At 38.3% G+C, this 17,478-nt stretch overlaps 2 protein-coding genes across 6 annotated transcripts in view; one reads left to right on the forward strand and one right to left on the reverse strand.

The window, feature by feature from the left end:
* Positions 1-599: 599 nt before the first annotated feature.
* tmem60 (transmembrane protein 60) lies at positions 600-3,291 on the reverse strand. 3 transcript variants are annotated; one of them, XM_088644972.1, is made up of 3 exons: positions 3,070-3,291; positions 2,286-2,341; positions 600-1,678 (listed from the first exon to the last, which is right to left on the reverse strand). In XM_088644972.1, the coding sequence occupies exon 3, from the start codon at positions 1,633-1,635 to the stop codon at positions 1,231-1,233; it is 405 nt and encodes a 134-aa protein (XP_088501098.1). In that variant the 5' UTR covers positions 1,636-1,678; positions 2,286-2,341; positions 3,070-3,291; the 3' UTR covers positions 600-1,230. The 3 variants fall into 3 exon arrangements, with proteins under 3 accessions (XP_088501098.1, XP_088501097.1, XP_088501096.1); XM_088644971.1 differs by having other exon boundaries at positions 2,286-2,344; XM_088644970.1 differs by lacking the exon at positions 2,286-2,341 and having other exon boundaries at positions 3,070-3,290.
* An 8,099-nt stretch (positions 3,292-11,390) lies between these two features.
* phtf2 (putative homeodomain transcription factor 2) overlaps positions 11,391-17,478 on the forward strand; it is a 100,828-nt gene continuing 94,740 nt past the window's right edge. For all 3 annotated transcript variants that reach the window (XM_088644979.1, XM_088644981.1, XM_088644980.1), the window contains exon 1: positions 11,391-11,565. The gene's annotated coding sequence lies outside the window, so the exon portion shown is untranslated. The remainder of the gene's footprint in view (positions 11,566-17,478) is intronic.

The following is a 17,478-nucleotide window of genomic DNA, read 5'->3' on the forward strand; positions in this document are numbered from 1 at the left end:
TCTCCCGCTACTTTACCTTTGCCTACTGCCCCGTCTCTCTCACACCTGAAGAAGGCTCCACGACCAAAACGTTGTGTTCTCTTTCTTCTTTTTTTCAGTATGGAATAAACCTATTACTTGTTCCTTTGCAGCCTACGCATGCTGACGCAGCTACCCACCTGAACTAAGCCAAACAATGCTTGCCAACCATTCAACATCCTCAAATCTATTTTATTTCTACACAATCTGGGCAGTTTAAATCCCAGCACTTGTGTGACAGATCTTTTTTCAGGTCTGTGAAGGAGATTTCAATGTGGGGATTTGGTCAAGTCGGGATACCATTAAAGAACTCAAAGTGAAATGTTTTTGTTTAAGAATGAACTGGGAAAGGCTACAATTGATGTAATTCAATCTACAGAATGACACTTACTAGCCAAGGCAATTAACTGAACTTAACATCCCTTTATTTAAAATTATATATAATATATCCCAATCCTCTCACTCTGCTTTCCTTTTTTCTTACCCAAACTGTCTACAAAATGAAAATTATGTCTTCATTAATAGCTTCTCATAAGTAGTAGTAATAATACAGTCTCCTGTTGTAATAACACAAAATCATATTCTTTTCTGGACAATGCTGGCATGAAACTTTATTCATGGAATACACAGAACAGACATTGACATCAATATTAAATCCATTGTCCCTGAATATATACATACACATATTAGAATTATTGAAAAGCTGTCCGTATGACTAGCCCAAAATAATGAATAATATTCCTGGTCCAGGGAAGTCAATCTTTTTATTTTGCATTAATCTGCCATTCCAAGTAACAGCATTCATTCTGGGAGAGACCACATCTTTAAAAACAACTTGAGAGACTATGCTTTCCACAGAAAATAACTGTTGACATCAGTTAAATGAAGCTAAGTATACAAAATAATGCTGATGTGAAAATACCCCTTTTTATATTTTTCGTGCCACACCTGAAGTAATCATGGCTTTACACCATCACAAGACTGAAGTCCAAACATCATATTTCTGAAAAACGCCTGCTCCGGGCACCCTGATTCGAAACGTGCCAATGAATGCCTACCTCCTGACCATCAGCTTTAATACTGCTTTCAACCAGCTGTGAGGAAAAGAAGTGTTCATAACAGCAAATCAGGCAGAAGACTCAGTCTTCAGTTCACTGTGAGAAAGCTGGGTGCAGAGAAGTCACTGGGTTTCCTCTTCCTTTCATGCCAACTTTAGTCCCTCCTGTCATGAAAGATGTTGTACCCGAGCTCCACCATGGCCCCTACGAGAAGGACCCAAAGCGGAATGAAGACAAAAGTCAGTTTCATGACCGTGAGCTGCTCCAGTCTGGCACACAGCGTGAGGCAGAAGGCCAGTTTTAAGTGCATGGCTATCATGTACCACACCCTCCTCTTCAAGTGCTGGGCTTCATTGCGAGGGTCATAGCCAGGCTTGCAGCGGCCCACCAGTTTAACCACGAGCATGAGGAGCAGGATGGTGTCGAAGATCCAGACGGGCAGGAAGATGAGGAACCAGCTCCAGTTGACCTTCTCATCCAGCTTCAGCACCAGCATGATGAGGAAGACCAGCGTGAAGACCCAGGTGAGGAGCACTCTCTGTGCCAGGGACATTCTCATTTAAAACACCTTGCAGAAACCTTCTCACACCCTGGAACACAAACTGGGACCACCGGGGATTTGGGTGGGGACAGAGGCAGCACAATAGTTATTCTACCTGCACTTAATTTCAGTACAACTACAATCATGTTTTATTTTCATCTCCTATCGGGGTTTCTTGCAGAAAAAAGCTTAGGCTGGATGCTAACCTCCCACAGATGACAAAGTTGCACGTTAACCACCCCCCCAGCTATCTAACAGCTAGATTACTGTACTAGCTTGTGAACTAAAACACGTTCTTATTATTGTAACTACACAACATTATCCTGAACAAGACCTTATATGACAACAACTAGTTTGATTATATAGGATTCATGAAAGTTGTAGGCTACCCATGATGTTGCGTAAGGAAGAGATTTGTGCTTGAAACACATTGATAATTGCCATTTTCTGTTTGCATCAAGCCATCATTGTGTTCTTTTTGCCATTTAGACACTGTTTATTATTTCATGCTCATTAAGGCAATAGATCTTTTTTCAAAATGAAGTGGCTTCCACTGGGCATTAGGACACACACAGACTGCAGGGTGAGTGCCCCTTGCTGGCCCCATTAACACTTCTTCCAGCAGAAACCTTAGTTTTTCCCAGGAGGTCTCCCATCCAGGTACTGACCAGGCTCACACCTCTTGGGCTTCAGGGGGCCAGCTAGGAGCTGCAGGGTGATATGGCTGCTGGCAAAAAATGTGGTTCTCGATTTAACTGGTTAATCGTAGGATTATGATGATAAAAACTGGTTGCAAAGTCTTATTCAAACGTTATAAACGGAAACGTCAAGCGGTTTTCAAATGGATTTTAAAGGGCGATTTTCAAAAGACGAACTGAGGGGACTCTCGCCTTCGGTTCCACGCATCTGAGACACTGTATTCAGATACTTCAAGATAAGATGCCAGTTTCGACTTTACTTTCGCACTCATATAATTGTTGCCAACAGGTTATTGCGGCAATAATGCGATAAGACAGCATTACAAGCTACTATTTGTACAAGGCTGATAAACCGATACTGCACAAAGCCAACAATAATAACCGGCAAATTCAATTACAAACAATGAAATGTTACATAAAATACTAATAATGCGATCGTTACAAGAGCTTTTGTACTTAGTGACATACACCAACTGTACTGGATTATTCAATATTTATTTTCAATAACTTAAGTAAGGATGTAAAAACAAATTATCTTAAAACCGAAACTGAACAGGTCGGTTTTATTTTCAGCACTCCCGAAGGTATGGAGAGCATCGTTATTTATTAATTTTGTGCCTGAAGCCAAACACAAACAAACTCAACATACATTCAAAACATTTTCGGACATTTGCACACAAATATTAGTCTTGTTTTTAGGTGTCATCCGCGATGGACATCAGAGATTCACACTTCCATTCGCCCTGGGACTTACCTTGGTTGTCCGCTTACGTTCAAGACCGCAAGAGTATCTTGCGATCTCTACATTTGGAAGGCCTTCAATTCCCAATGCGAGCTAATCAGACTAGGCTTCTTCAACATCATCAAGAAGAGGCTTTACAAAAGACATTTTACTCCAGTTTCTCTTCCTGTTTCTCTACAAAAAAACACAACCATTCACAGAAACCATGCTGCGCTCCTCCTTCTTTACTAGGATAGGATATTTCGCCGTCTGTTTTAGTCTGTTTGGCAACATCATTGGACTAAAGCAGTGTCAGTCACAACAGCGAGTCGCTTCTGATTTGAGGAGGAGTGCACAGGTACCATTTCCGGGTACAAAGGTCTTACCGTAAAACGTGTATGATTTGTATGCACTAAAAACGTGAAGTGACTCCAGATTTTCTTCTTGTTTAGCATCGAAGTTACAGTTTAACATGTACACACAAAAGGTTAAGTGAGTTAGTGCATGCATTAATAAAAAAAATGTAAGGTTTATGGTTCTCTCTACAAAAACAGTCAGAATAGTCAGAATATACGAATTTTTAAGACTCTACAGAATAAACCTGCAAATATCGACTAAAGTAGAAGTCGTAACATACACACCCGTGTAAACTAGTGCATTGGTCAATAGGTTCCTAGGATGACGAATAAATGTTTAATACAGGAAATTTGTTGATGGTTTATTTGAAAACGTATTGATTAGCAGTTTTTTTAGCAAACAGAAATCCATTAGGAAATTGAAGAGGTCTCTGCTGAGCCTCTAAGGTAGTCCCTTCTCAGATAATACAAGACGTGTTATGCTGAGGTTTACAGGTGAAGACCTTCGAAAAATGAACATCCAAAAGAGACAAAACACCTGCAGCCATTGGCATTACACATAGAAGTGTGACTTGTGTCTAGAAACGTGTGTTTCCAGGTTTCCACAGGACAGGAAACCTGAAATCTATGTGTTCATGACTGGGACCAAGACAAGGAATTAGATACTGTGCCGATTAGATGGGGAAAAAGATAGATAGGAGCTGTTCATGAATGCATGTTCAAGCTGATGAATTACCTGTCCTAAAAGTAAGCTGCATCCTTATGATAATGATCTGCTTCAAAATCTAAAGGTTGACTTTGGTGGTGCAGATGATGAAAGCCTGGTGATGTCCATCAAGGCTATGAATGAGAGTTTAGCTGAATGGTAAGCTGTATAGTTATGTATAGTATATGGGGAATTACAGCCCAAGGAGTTTTAATGCATATGGAGAAGTGACACAGAAACCATATCTGTGTTCTAGAATCATTTTAAGTGCTTTGTTTTGTTACGATGATACCACATCCTTTCTGGTCACTGGGATAAAGACCACATGTTCATGATACCCTATAGCACCATCCCTGACTTCTACCATGAACCTTGAGTCTTCTCAAAACTTTGCATGTGATCAGGGGACAACGGTCCATCATGAATGCCATCTATACCAGTCTCACTGTTCCTGATCGCCAATGGCACAGTGCTCTCAGATTTTAAGCATGGCCTCTTACAGTTTTGGCCACATTAGTGTCACATTTCTGGATCTATCACTAATTTTATAAGAACAGGTATATCTGATGGTGATTAATACATTAGCATGTCTGTGACAGGTCAGATATTTGATATTTTTGGCTTGTTTGAAAGTAAAACTGTATGTGAGACAGGGTCTCAAGAAAAAAACGGAACTCCCCACTTCTTCAAGGGCCAGGTAGTGTTTTTGTATATTTGTCTTTCAGGGAAGTAACCAGCTAAGAAATGGTTTCCATTATTGTCAAGATGAAACGCAACTTCCTGTATTTACAAGGTGGTGGTTGACCAGTTTGGTTCTGCAAAAGGAAGCATTGTTGACCATTAAGACAATATATGGGTCAATACCTATATCTTTATAGCTGATTGATAGCTCAATGGAGAGATATCATTACCACATGTTACTCATTTCCATAATTGCAATATATAACTGTATTTATAATAATATATTAACTTCAGGCCAAAATCAATTGGATTTTGAGACCCTAAACTCTAGTCCACCTTTTCTTTTTCTTCTTGATACCTACTACATCCGTTAATTAAAAGGTATGTGAATGAAGCAATGCCTCTTTTGTTGTATGATTTTGCCAAGTATTAAGGCTGGGAATACTGTGAGGCTGTATTTCAAATGTTTTACACACTAAAAATGTTTATCAGGCATTGTGTTCTATTCTTTTACAGTCACAGCTTAAATGTTCTGTAGTACATGTACTGCAGCAGTCTTATTCACTCATGGATACCAACAGAGCCTGTTGTATTTCGTAATGGATTAATAGAATAATTCAGATATTGACTTAATTGCCAATAGCTTATGATATTGTCATTGTTAGCCAGGTATTTAGTTTGCATGGCTTTCAGGTTACCTATAAAATCTACACAGCTACAACTCTAGAATTCTAGGACCCAAATTGAGTGTCACTGAACCTGAACCTTATTCCCGCAATGGGGAACATAATGATTTCATAGCAGTTAATGAATTAGACAAGGAAACAGCTGAGATCAGATCTGAGAAACATTTATTTTTATATACACAGAACAGAAAATAAGGATTGTGCAATAATGCACTAAAAAGAGACTATCAGTACACTTGAAATATATTATTAGTACACTATAGTTTATTAGTATGGATAATATATAATTAGTGTAATGTACTATTTGTATATATTATAATACACTTAATTTTAAAGCAATCATTGAAAAACCAAGGAGATCAATATGGTCATAAAAGCTTCGTGATATTGACTTATGAATGGGCATGATAGAGTTTTCCATGCAATCTCTGATTTTTGTTTGCTTGACACACAACTTCTGTCATATAAAGAGATAAGAGTACAAGCCTTTTGGCTTACATATCTTACCCCCTTGGTTCCTGAAAGCTTTTTGAAAAATCCAATGGCATCAGTTTCATCACCATAGCTGTGCAGCTTCTTTTAGACACCCACAAGGCTTTGACACACTTCCTCTTAATTTCCATTTGTGCCCCTTGATTGACTGTTAATACCTTTAAGGAGTTTGAATGCTTATACTGTATCAAGCCCCCTCAGAATATCCTCTGTTACTTTATTTTGCCTGTATCTGGCATATACTTCTGAGCAGGAGTAAGTTTCACTTTTCTTTAAACTCAATTAAATGCAGAAATCTAACCTTTATTTTTGCTGTTGTTAACAGGTTTATTAACAATGACAATGATACAATATAATCATCCATCATCCATGTAGAAGAAACATGACTCACTCCTAGACTCCTGGGTCTGGGCATCACTCAGTCACCCTTCAGCCTCCAGTGCTGATCACAGCATTGGCGCTGACAAGCTCAGACCTCTGTGGCCCATCACTGGCTTCCAATGATTTGCCCCTGAGGAGATGCCTCCTCTCATCCAGCGAGTCCATTGCAGCTAATTTTCCCTGCAATACTGTGAGCTGCACCCTCCTCTGAGACATGGTGTCACTCCTCTGGGGTGGGGCGGTGGGACTGTGGCTGTGGATCTGCGCCTGTGGCTGGAAGGTTGCTGGTTTGTATCTCGCGGCCGGGAGAGGAATCCTACTCCGTTGGGCCCCTGGCCAAGGCCTTTAACCCCAACTGCTTCAGGGGCGCCGTATAAATGGCTGACCCTGTGCTCTGACCCCCAGGCTTCTCTCCTTGTCTGTCTCGTGGAGAGCAAGTTGGGGTATGCGAAAAGACAAATTCCTTTACAAGAAATTGTATATGGCCAATAAAGTGCCCTAATCTTATCTCCTGACTTCAAGGTGAGGCTCGCCTTTTTCTCTCCCCCTCCAGGCCCCCAGTAAGGGCCACGGCAAACCAATCGATGTCACATCCTTTCACTACTGACACCAATGTGATAAAACAGACTTTGTTAACAGGCTCTAATCGGTGAGGGCAACACTTGAGCTCCCGCCCATGGAGTAGAGCACTGCAGATCAGATTGATAACAGAGCGACACAAATCTCTCTAGCTGCTGTGCCTCAAACGACCTCTCAGGTAGAGCAGCCGCAGGCCCCAGCTTGAGTGTGATGTCAATTTGAAAAGATGATGAACACAATTAAAATTGCTAAGATTGCTAAGCACTAACGTTTCAGATTAAATCTTATAAAAAGTCAACTGGCTTTAGCCTTTTAGGGACGATGGTTCTCCAGTTCAGGTCCTGAGGGGCCTGTTTTCATAGCTTTCCTCAACAAAGGTTTGCCCTAATTTCTTTTTTAATGAGCTACTTAATTGTAATAAAACTAACTAGAGGTGAATGTTTTGAATAATCAACAGTAAAATTCAAAGTAAAAGGTCTCAGAAAATAATTAGGTTGATTGTGTCGTTCACAAACCATAAGACACTTAAATTGAGTTTGAGATCCCTGCTTTGGAATAAAGACTATTGCTTTTTATTACTGACTTGTCAGAAACCGAGCAGACCTAATAAAAATATAATTTGCAATAACCTCACAGATGATCATTATATTCTCAAATGCAGTAAAAGCATCCAAGAACTACTGATTGTGAGCTGCTTTTCTATTTACAGGTTAAGTACAGTACTACTCTAAAATGTTCCACAAACAATTCTGAAGTTTTATGATCAGCATAATTTCTTTCACCATATTTAGAAGCCCACTAAACATCTATTCTTAAAGTTACATACCCTCCCCATCTTTTCTAATCCCATTGATGATGCTTTTAGTTTTGCTGTTCCTATAAAAAAGCAATTGAATAAGACAATCTAATTTATTGTCTTTAGTGCAGCGCTTTTCTTTTCATTGAAAAGCCAACTTTGGAGTAAGTCTTACGGGGAAAACTTCTCAGTTTGTCTTTTCACCCATCCTCACAATGTGGGCTCTGGGATGTTCTGTTTTATTTTGAACGTGCTGCTCGAGTTTCACCTTCTTTGACTCTGCCCCCTCACATCTCATTTCCTTTTAGCATCGAAAGATTGTTAGTCTCTGCACACACTATTTTCCTGAAATAGTTTAGTCAACTTGTATTATGTGGGAGCTTGAACTGTGTTCTAGCTGATTCTGCATGGTAATCTACCCTATCATATTGGTGTAGCACTGTAATATAACACTGTAAAGAAGGTCTTACAAGTGCATTGTATAATTCTAACTTCCCTATGGATCCTAGCATTCTGTTGACATTATAAAATGCTTCCTTACATTGTCTAGAGAATAACAATGATGAGATTGTTCCTTCTTTCAAACCAGTGTCATGTATCATCTTGTGTTTTTAATGTACCTTCCTGTTACCCACATTGAATTCCTTGTTGAAATTCAATTTTATTTACGTTTGCCAAGTCCTGCATTTTAGCTATTTTTACGCTGCTTCTACAGTGTTTGCGGATCCCATTTAAAATCATCTGTGAATTTGTCAGGTGTACTGGTTATGCCAGAATGAAGAAAACGCTCACACAGTTCCCTGTGGTACCCCACTAATTATGTCATTGTTGTTTGAACTGCCTCATTTAATCACTAGGTTACTTTCTGACTTCTAACCGTTAATTTGTTCTCAATCCACACATTAGCTTAAACACCCAGAGAGTTAAATTTAATGACTAACCTTTGAGGTAGAACTTTAGGGAGAGTTTTTTTAAATAATAAAATCATCTCACATTATGATGTGCACTGTGATAGGCTACGATTACATAACATATGCTGATATGTTGATATGTTATGGTTACATGCTTTGTTAATGTCACAAATGACCTCTGAGCCAAAGGCGCTTGTATTGCATTGTTTTAGGTTCTGTTGAGCTTTGAAATTTGATTCCTAGGATCTGAGCAAGACAGCAGTGGAGTGGAGACTAGATGTACATTTGACAAAAATAATTCACTCGCTAAGCAGGTTTTAGACTCCTGCAGCACTTTAAAGGAGTACTAGGAATTAAAGCATTATCTGTCAGATGCTGACTTTCGGACTGTGATCAAAGGACTTCAAACTGCTTACAGAAGACAGCTCACACCAGTTCATTGTTGTACTCATGCCTCTGCCATGTGAGACTTAATATATTAAATATTAATTATTAAAGTTATCAGCCTGCCTTGTAGTGCTGTACATTTTCCTTCTTCACATAATCTACCACACAAAGAGAGCTAACTAAACAGAACCATTAGAATCCATATTCTAACCAGTTCTTCCAATTCTGAGTTACAGGGGAACCAGAGCCTATCCCAGCAATCAAAGTGTGCAAGGCAGTGTTCACTCTGAATGGGACACCAGTCCATCATGGGGAAGATGGATGCAAACAGAGATGCACATACATCAGGGCCAATTTGACCAAAAGCTGGTAAACCTTCCACAATGTTTTTGGACTGTGGGAGAAAACCCACACAAACATGCAGAGAACACACAACCTCCATGCAGATAGCACCCCAGGCCCAGACTTGAACCCAGGGCCCCAGTGCAGTGAGGGGTCATGCCTAACCACTGTGCCTCTGCGCCACCCATTAAATAGCACAGAGATAAAAAAGCATACATCAATAAATACATGTGCTTATTAGGTTATTGGAGCATGACTCCATATTCGTATTAGGCTAGAATGGGAAAACCACATCAAAACCCTGAAAAACTCTGTTTGAAAACTTGATAATGTTTCAAAAATGACGTAAAGTAAGAAATGACATTAATCTTAAGTAAATAACCGTTTCAGTATTTTCACTTTCAAATATGTTATTATGTGTATATGCTAATGTACATATGTAACTATGTGAGTTTTATTAATTTAATACTACTTCTGTAACACCATTCCAAAGAAACCAGGGACTCAGACATGTTTGGAACTATTCTTATAATCTTATAACTTACTTTTACAAAAAGGCCTGTGTGGCCTGTTTTTTTTTCCTTGCATTTATTCTCTTTGTTGTCTGGGTTTATGGATGTTTATGTGCCACAAAACACTTTGAGATAATTTATTTTAAATGAGAGCAAGGCATGGTGGCACAGTAGTTAATATTAGTGTATGACAGTGCTGGGGCCCTGGGTTCAATTCCTGTGGTGCTATCTGTGTGGAGTTTGTATGGTATGTTCTCTCCAGTTTTGCATATGTTTCCTCCCACAGTCTAAAGACATACTGGTAGGTTAATTGGCCTCTGGGAAAACTGGACCTGGTGTGAGCAGGTATGTATTTATGTCTTAGTGTGACTTGTGATGAACTAGCATCCTATCCAAGGTGTATCCTGCTTTCTGCCCGTTTCTTGCCTGGATAGGCTCCGGTTCCCCACAACCCTGTACTGGATACAGCAATTGGAAAAAGGATGGATGAATTTTAAATGATTTATATAAAATAAGAGTGTATCATTTTATTCACAGGAATTATTTTAATAATTCTCACTTTTATTATTACAAGACAATTCTTAAAGCAAAATGATGATGACATTTAGTTTGTTTCATTTCTTAAAATTAGTTTCCCCTGGTTTATGGGGAATAGAAGTCTGAGATGCAGATCACAGACCACTAGATGGTACTGTGTAGTCAGTTTATAGTTCAATATGACCTGCAATCCATGAGATGAAGCCCAGAAAAATAAATCCATGCAATAGCAGAAGTGCTGGCAAAATGTCTGTCATAGAACTCCATCCTCCAGTAGTTAATGAACATATCAACATGTCATATGTGTGAAGACTGACAGTGGAAAAGAACATTACCTCTTCAGTGTGAAAGTATTATAAACAGATTACAGACATTTATCAGAAACAATTCAAACAACTGTCTGGTATTATATCCTACATATCATACTGTATCCATAATGCGTGATACAGGATAATACTAGAAAGAAGGGGGGATATTATTTGGGAAATATATGTCGGAATATGAATTTGAAGAAAAGCTCTCTGATGTCATGCTCTGTGAAGTGTGAAAACAACTGCATGGAGGTGGAGAACAGCAAAGGAAACCATTGAATCTCACAAAACTCTTGAGATTCACAGTATGTTACCACATAAATTAACTGGCAATTCCTAAATACATTTTAATAGAAAGTAATTCAAGTAAACAAATCAGATGCTTAGACAGGCACTGGATCTGTGGTAGAGTTAAGTGAGCATATAGAAAATTTAAAATAACAGCTAGATCATACTTTACTTTAATTCTGAATCTTTAGGAACTCTTTTTAATTTATTTACAGGCTGTGATTAACTTAGACACACCAGAATATTGCTGGAATTAATGTATTTAACAGAAGTATACTGTTTACCAACAATTGTGAAGGGATTAAGATTTCATCTGCGTTGAGGGAAAGGAACCCAATACAAAGATTTATGTGCACATTTATTTCTTCAGTTACGGTAAAAAGAGTGCCAGGGGCTTGCGTTTGGAAACGAATTGGAGGTCAGAGAAGAGATAAGTACACTGAGAAATCAGCGAAGCTGTGTATGACAGTACCACTACCAGATTAGGAAACCATCAATATTCAAAATCAGCAATCAAAGTAATCACCTGTAAGAGCAGCTTGTGAAACCGTAAACAAAATCGAGGTAAGCACCGAACAGCATTTTGAATTACTGAACAGACAAAACAGAGGTGCTCTTCTGTCTCAAGCATTAGCAAAGTGTTTTGTCTGTAGCTGCATCAGTCAGTCACTGCTGGGATTGTGAATATTGTAAAAGGATTTCATTTTCAACAAACCGATGAACAGATTTCCGTGGTGAGCTGCTTCTTTGTGTAAAGTTACAACCATGCATTTATCGAACCAAGGCACCTCAAGCAGTTACTATTGTTCGTGGGGATTAGTGTCTCCTCTTAAGTGAATTCAGTGAATTTCGCAACACAAAGCTAGCATTTTTTATTTGTTTCCATACATACACGTTCAATGTTACGTTGTTGTAAGTTTAGCACAAATTCTATTTAAATTGGCATGTTTCATTATTTTAGGAGATATCACGTAATTCGTTATTATTATGGTTTGCAACGTAAAATGGGCGATAATGAAATTCACATTTAGAAAATTTCTAAATATCTCAACTAGAACTAGAAGTTACAGCTAAATATTTTATATATCTCGAGAGCAGTTGCCACCTTTTGTGCCTCTCATTTTTTTTTTTTGCAGTCAGTCCCAATTCCCCTGACTAGTGGAAATTCGAGTGGAAAACGTTCAACTGGTATCTTCAGATCAGAGAATCAGCAGTACCTTCCACTTCACATTTCAAGTCCCAGAACAGCCTGTTTTATTATTGCATCACTTTTAAAGTAATCAATAATTAAATCAATAATTTCGATAGTTTACATTCTGTCGGTAATCTTTATATTATTAGTTAATGTTATCTGATGTACAGTTTAAACCAATCAATTACAATATGAAACAGTACAATCAGTAGAAATCAGTTGCTAGTAAATATTGGACCAAAATGAAATTATTTCCACTATGATTGTCAATTTCCAGATTTATTTGATCTTCACATTCTGACATCTGCATCAGCTTCCCCCTGGCACACCTTCTCAGTTATTGACAGCAGCATAATTAACAAGGCTCTGGATCAAGACACTTCTCCTTTCAATTCATTATGCACATCTCCCATTAACAGATGGGATTCAGTTAGTGAAGACTGGGGATGGGTATTGCTCTTCACCAACCTGGTACAGGCTGGATCGGTTAATTTGCATTTGATTTCTTCCACCTTCCACCTACAAATACTCATTTGTTCAGAAGGAAAGTACAGTGTGGTTGCTTGAAATATTGCAATGACGACAGATATTCAAATAACTTTATAGGGTTTGATATCATGACTTCAAATGTAGGATATTTTGGTCTCAGAAGGCACTGTAAATTTCACTTCACAATGACAGAGCCCCTATTTGACTGTTTTACAACTTTAAATTTGAACTCGTAGGAAACCAGACAGGGAGAAAGCATGAAAGCTCCACACAAAAAGTACCTCAGGACCCAAGAGCTGTGAGTGACTTGATTTACAGCTTGAAGTCAACACTTAGTTAATGGTTAACAAATCGTTAACAATATAAAATGACTTATCTTTTGGAAATGGTTTTCATTATTTGACTGTAATTGTGTTTCCTCCATAGGATACCATAAACATAAATCTAGGAAGCAGGTCTTCTTACTGGAATGACAAACAAAGTATTCTTGCACTACACAGAAAAAAAAAAACAGCTGAAAGATCAGCTAAAAGGTAAAAAGGTCCTGTCAGTGATGTCAGGTAGTTCATCTGATAGAGCTGTGATGCACGAGGAGTCAATAGGAGTGTTTGTCAGATTCTGTCAGGCTAGTGAACGTGCATTTTGTGGTGTTCATTCTATAGGGAAGGCAGATGCCAAATATCTCGTAATTTACATTTTCATACATAAACAAGGTTTATTCAGGCCCTGTTGAGACTGATGGCATGAGTTTCCACACTGAAACCTGGCTCATGTTTTGTGGTCTCTATTTTTTTTTAACCAGATCAATGGTCCAGATGTGTTGGATCCCGACGACAAACCTAACTTAGTGATGGATGGCCGAGCATTGTCTTGCATTTCATATAATTTATTGCTAATCTAACTTTCCTGATGTTGTTTATGCAATTAATTAAACCTTTACATTGCAGTGCATCTTCCATTACTGCACTAAATGTTTCTTAGATCTATTTAATAAATTGGAAGCACTTTTCAATACATTAAAATGGTCTTTTTGTCAGCTGCCAATAAACATAGGGATCTGGAAAAACATGATGGCTTGTGCATGGAAAGACTAATTAAACATTTTGGCAGTACTTATAGTACCATCCATAAGAGTTTGGATTTATCACTTTTTCTGTCTTTCCTTTGACAGCTGAACTGTAAGGATGTCCAGTCCTGCTGTAGTTCCACTGCACAAAGCCATGAGGTGTAACACACAGGTCTGCAGGCTCAGCATTCAAGCCTTTTCCATCGTGTGTCACCATCCATCTCTTTTCAATAACCCAAAACATTAATTTGCTGATATTTATTGGTCCAGGCTGTGCTGTTTGCTCTGCAGTCCTTCTTTCCTGCTGGCATGTCAAATGGGCAGCTTGTGTGTGGTAGCGTCAGTGTTAATTCCTCTCCTGCAAACAGCGTTCAATGGCCATGGGCTCTGTTTGGTGGAGATAAGCTGTCTTAAGAGAGGGGCTTTGAGCTTTCATTTTCTGTGGACTCAAAGGTATACCATAGGCTGTAGGTTCTGAGTAGAATCATTTACCATTTGTTTTAAAGACCCAGTTTGCTATGAGAGCTGACTTTATCCTGTATTCCAAAAAGAAAGAAAAAGAACGCGTGCCCCCAAATTATTGAGGTGGTATCCAGTAATAATCTATAAAAATAGGCAAAGCAACTGTGCACATACTTTCTCTATTCCAAAATAATGCATCTGTTTGTACTTGTTAATGGCATACACAAGTCTTCATCAGGCTAGTTCTTCATCTCTGGCAAGACAGTGGTCTCATATAAGTAATTCCTTATTCCTTAATTGCTGGCAGTCCACATGAGAGGAACTCCTTTTTCAAAAAGAAACAACAATGATGTAATAAACAAATCCATCTAGTCATAAATGTAATTAGCTGTTATCTTATTGTCAGTTCAATACATATTGATAAACATGTGCTCGTGTATATAACAAAAATAGACCATTCATTTCAAAACTCCAATTTAAAACTTGTTAGTCATCTTCTGTTTGACTGTACAGTTGGTTTTAAAACTTTTGTCCAGTATTCCTTCAGATATTATATTTTCTGTCTCTGAATATACATTTTCTCTCTTCAGCAAGTCTCTTTTCGACTGACTCTCTGGTAAGCACGCATCTGACAATCCTGTATGGTAGTTAACATTAGGGAGTGCTTGTCGGTTCTTTGATTGTTTTGGACACAGATGTGTATATGTATGGGGTGGGGTACTTTGACGACCTTAAATTACCTGCAGAGGTTTACCGCAGCCCAATAGTAAAGGCTTACTTTTTATTTTTCTTTTACTAGTGTTGTTTCTGGAAGTTTCAGTATAACGTTCACGTTACAGATATATAGGAAACATGTTTCTTTCACCCAGGCTACAAGTTTCTATCTTATGGGCTTCAGTGCTGCGGTGTCACACCTGTTATGATTGAAATACACTGAAAACAGGAAAAGTCATAGGCAACCTATTTCTGTCCACTGTTGTGCAGATTTTAACTTTCTGAAACACTTTGAAAAAATGTGTGGTCTGAAATGTTCAGTCTTTTAATGCACTTTATTGGCCTTTTTGCTGTTTTGCTTATGTCTAGATTTCCAGTTATCTTCATAACTGTTAGCCATTATTAATGAGAGTCTAACTAGTACATCTAACTGGTCCTGTTGATTGTTTTTACTGTATATCTTTTGCATGAAGTGGAGCCTCTTTTGAATTGTGAGTTAATTTATAGGAGATACAGCTCCTGTATTTGGTGAGTGGTATAGTAACTTATTTGGCTTCCTGTTGTTTTTTCACTCCACCTGCCACCCAACATTTCATGAATACTGTTTACAGCAGGAAATGATTCATTCACACGTCTAAGGGATAACGATAGGGCCTTGCATCTTTTTCAGTATGTGGATGATATGGTAACCCTGTATGGCTTTTAGTTGTTACTGTGATGTACAATTTTCATCAGTCATGTCTTCTACATTCTGTTAACGTGTTTTCTTGATTGGAGAAATACACAGGGATTGTTACTTAAAACAAAATGTCAGTTTGCCAGATGAGAATCTATAGCACTGAAGTTGGTGCAGAGCAGAGCAAAGCCCTTGTTTTGGACAGTTATTTATTTAAGCCTCTGCAGAGCCCTTGGATTGTTGACCAAGTTTCACAGTCTTCAGTGTGGTTTTCAGATGAATGCTTATATTTTTGGCTGGAGAAGCTTGCAATGAATGGCAGACACATACAGTGCAAGACCCTCTTCTGTTGCTAAGACTAATCCCTCACAGAATGGATTAACCTCTTCCAAAAGCTGTACAGCTTTAGCCATATTCCCTAAGGCTGTTTTAATGGGTCTGCTGATACCGTACTGTCATTTGCCCTGTTGTTGTGATGCGGATTTACTTGCCATCAGGATACATTTGTGTTGTTTATGCAGCAAGCATCACAGGTTTGTCCAGTAGGTTTAGTTTCTCATAGTCTCCTGCTGTACTAATTTGTGCAGTGCTTTGCTGCATAATCATAGATGTGCTGTTTGAAAGCATGTCTTTCCACTATGACCATCTCAGGCCTCTTTCTTGATATTTACTGCCAATACAATAAACTGAAAAATCTCATAATGAGGGAAAATAAGCTGTTTCCTGGATGACTGAACAAAGCTGTCTAATAAGTATAATCTAAATAATTCCCACTTTCACTTTATATTATTTTGGGCAACTGAAAAAGTTGAAACACTCTCGTTATCATCTCTTTCAGGTCAATCATATTATTCAGGTACATGAATGCATCTATTGAAGGATTTTTATTTACTTTGGTGTTTACGTTTTTATTTACTTAGGTGTTTTATTTGTTGAAAATGTAGAGCATAAAATATTACATCTCTATGAGTGAATAGTTAAAAGTATGAAGAAGAAATGCAGTTGCTGTATCTGAAGAACTGAATTAGGATGTAAATGGAGCTCCAGTCTTTGAAAACTGGTCAATTCATTGGTTCCCCTGTTAAATGGCCTCCCTCATCAAGCCCCTTGACCGAAACTGACTTGTAAGAGTAGTGATTCTAGATTTTTAAAAGTGCTGAGTTTTAAAAAGTCTTTGACTCAATTATATACCCATGACTTCTTTTTTTATTGTCACTTTTCTCCTGATGTGTAGACAGCAATTTAGCAAATTATGGAAATTGAGCTTTACTTGACTTGAGTCTTAAGTAGGTTGTGAAAGATCACCAGTTGGCTCTATATGGCATTCATCGATATGATGGCAGCTGTACATGGTGCAGTTTTGCATTCAATCCTTTGAATTGACTGATCCCTCAAGTCTAGACCTCAGCTTGACTGGTAATGTTATTTAAGTATTTAAATTCTTTTGAGCAAATCCCTCCAGGCGTCTGCTGAGGTTATTCATGGTGAGTTCACTCTTTTCTCCCTAGCTAGTAGAAGTTAAATCAAGTCGAGCCAGTAGTGTTAGGTGATTAAAGTTAATAAACATATCCGGTCTCAATGAGAGTCAAGCAGGGCATTATATTACAGTTAATTCTACTGGAGTAAGTAGGAATCCATGATGGACTCAGCTAATTATGTCCGTTTTTCTCATAGGAATTCAGTGTTTGGTAGTGCTGTTTGAAGTGGATTATCCAATGGATTTGGATGCAGATATTACCCACACTTGCAACAGTCGTGAAGTCATTTAATAGCAGACGTCTGCTGTGCAAAATATTGAGGCTAAAACCTCTTAAGGCATCATTGTTTTAAGTCTTGTTTTTTTGACGCATTAGTAGATTTTAGCCATTTTGGATACAT

Source organism: Lepisosteus platostomus, chromosome 9 (assembly GCF_059453375.1).
Source record: "Lepisosteus platostomus isolate fLepPlt1 chromosome 9, fLepPlt1.hap1, whole genome shotgun sequence".
Lineage (NCBI taxonomy): Eukaryota > Metazoa > Chordata > Actinopteri > Semionotiformes > Lepisosteidae > Lepisosteus > Lepisosteus platostomus.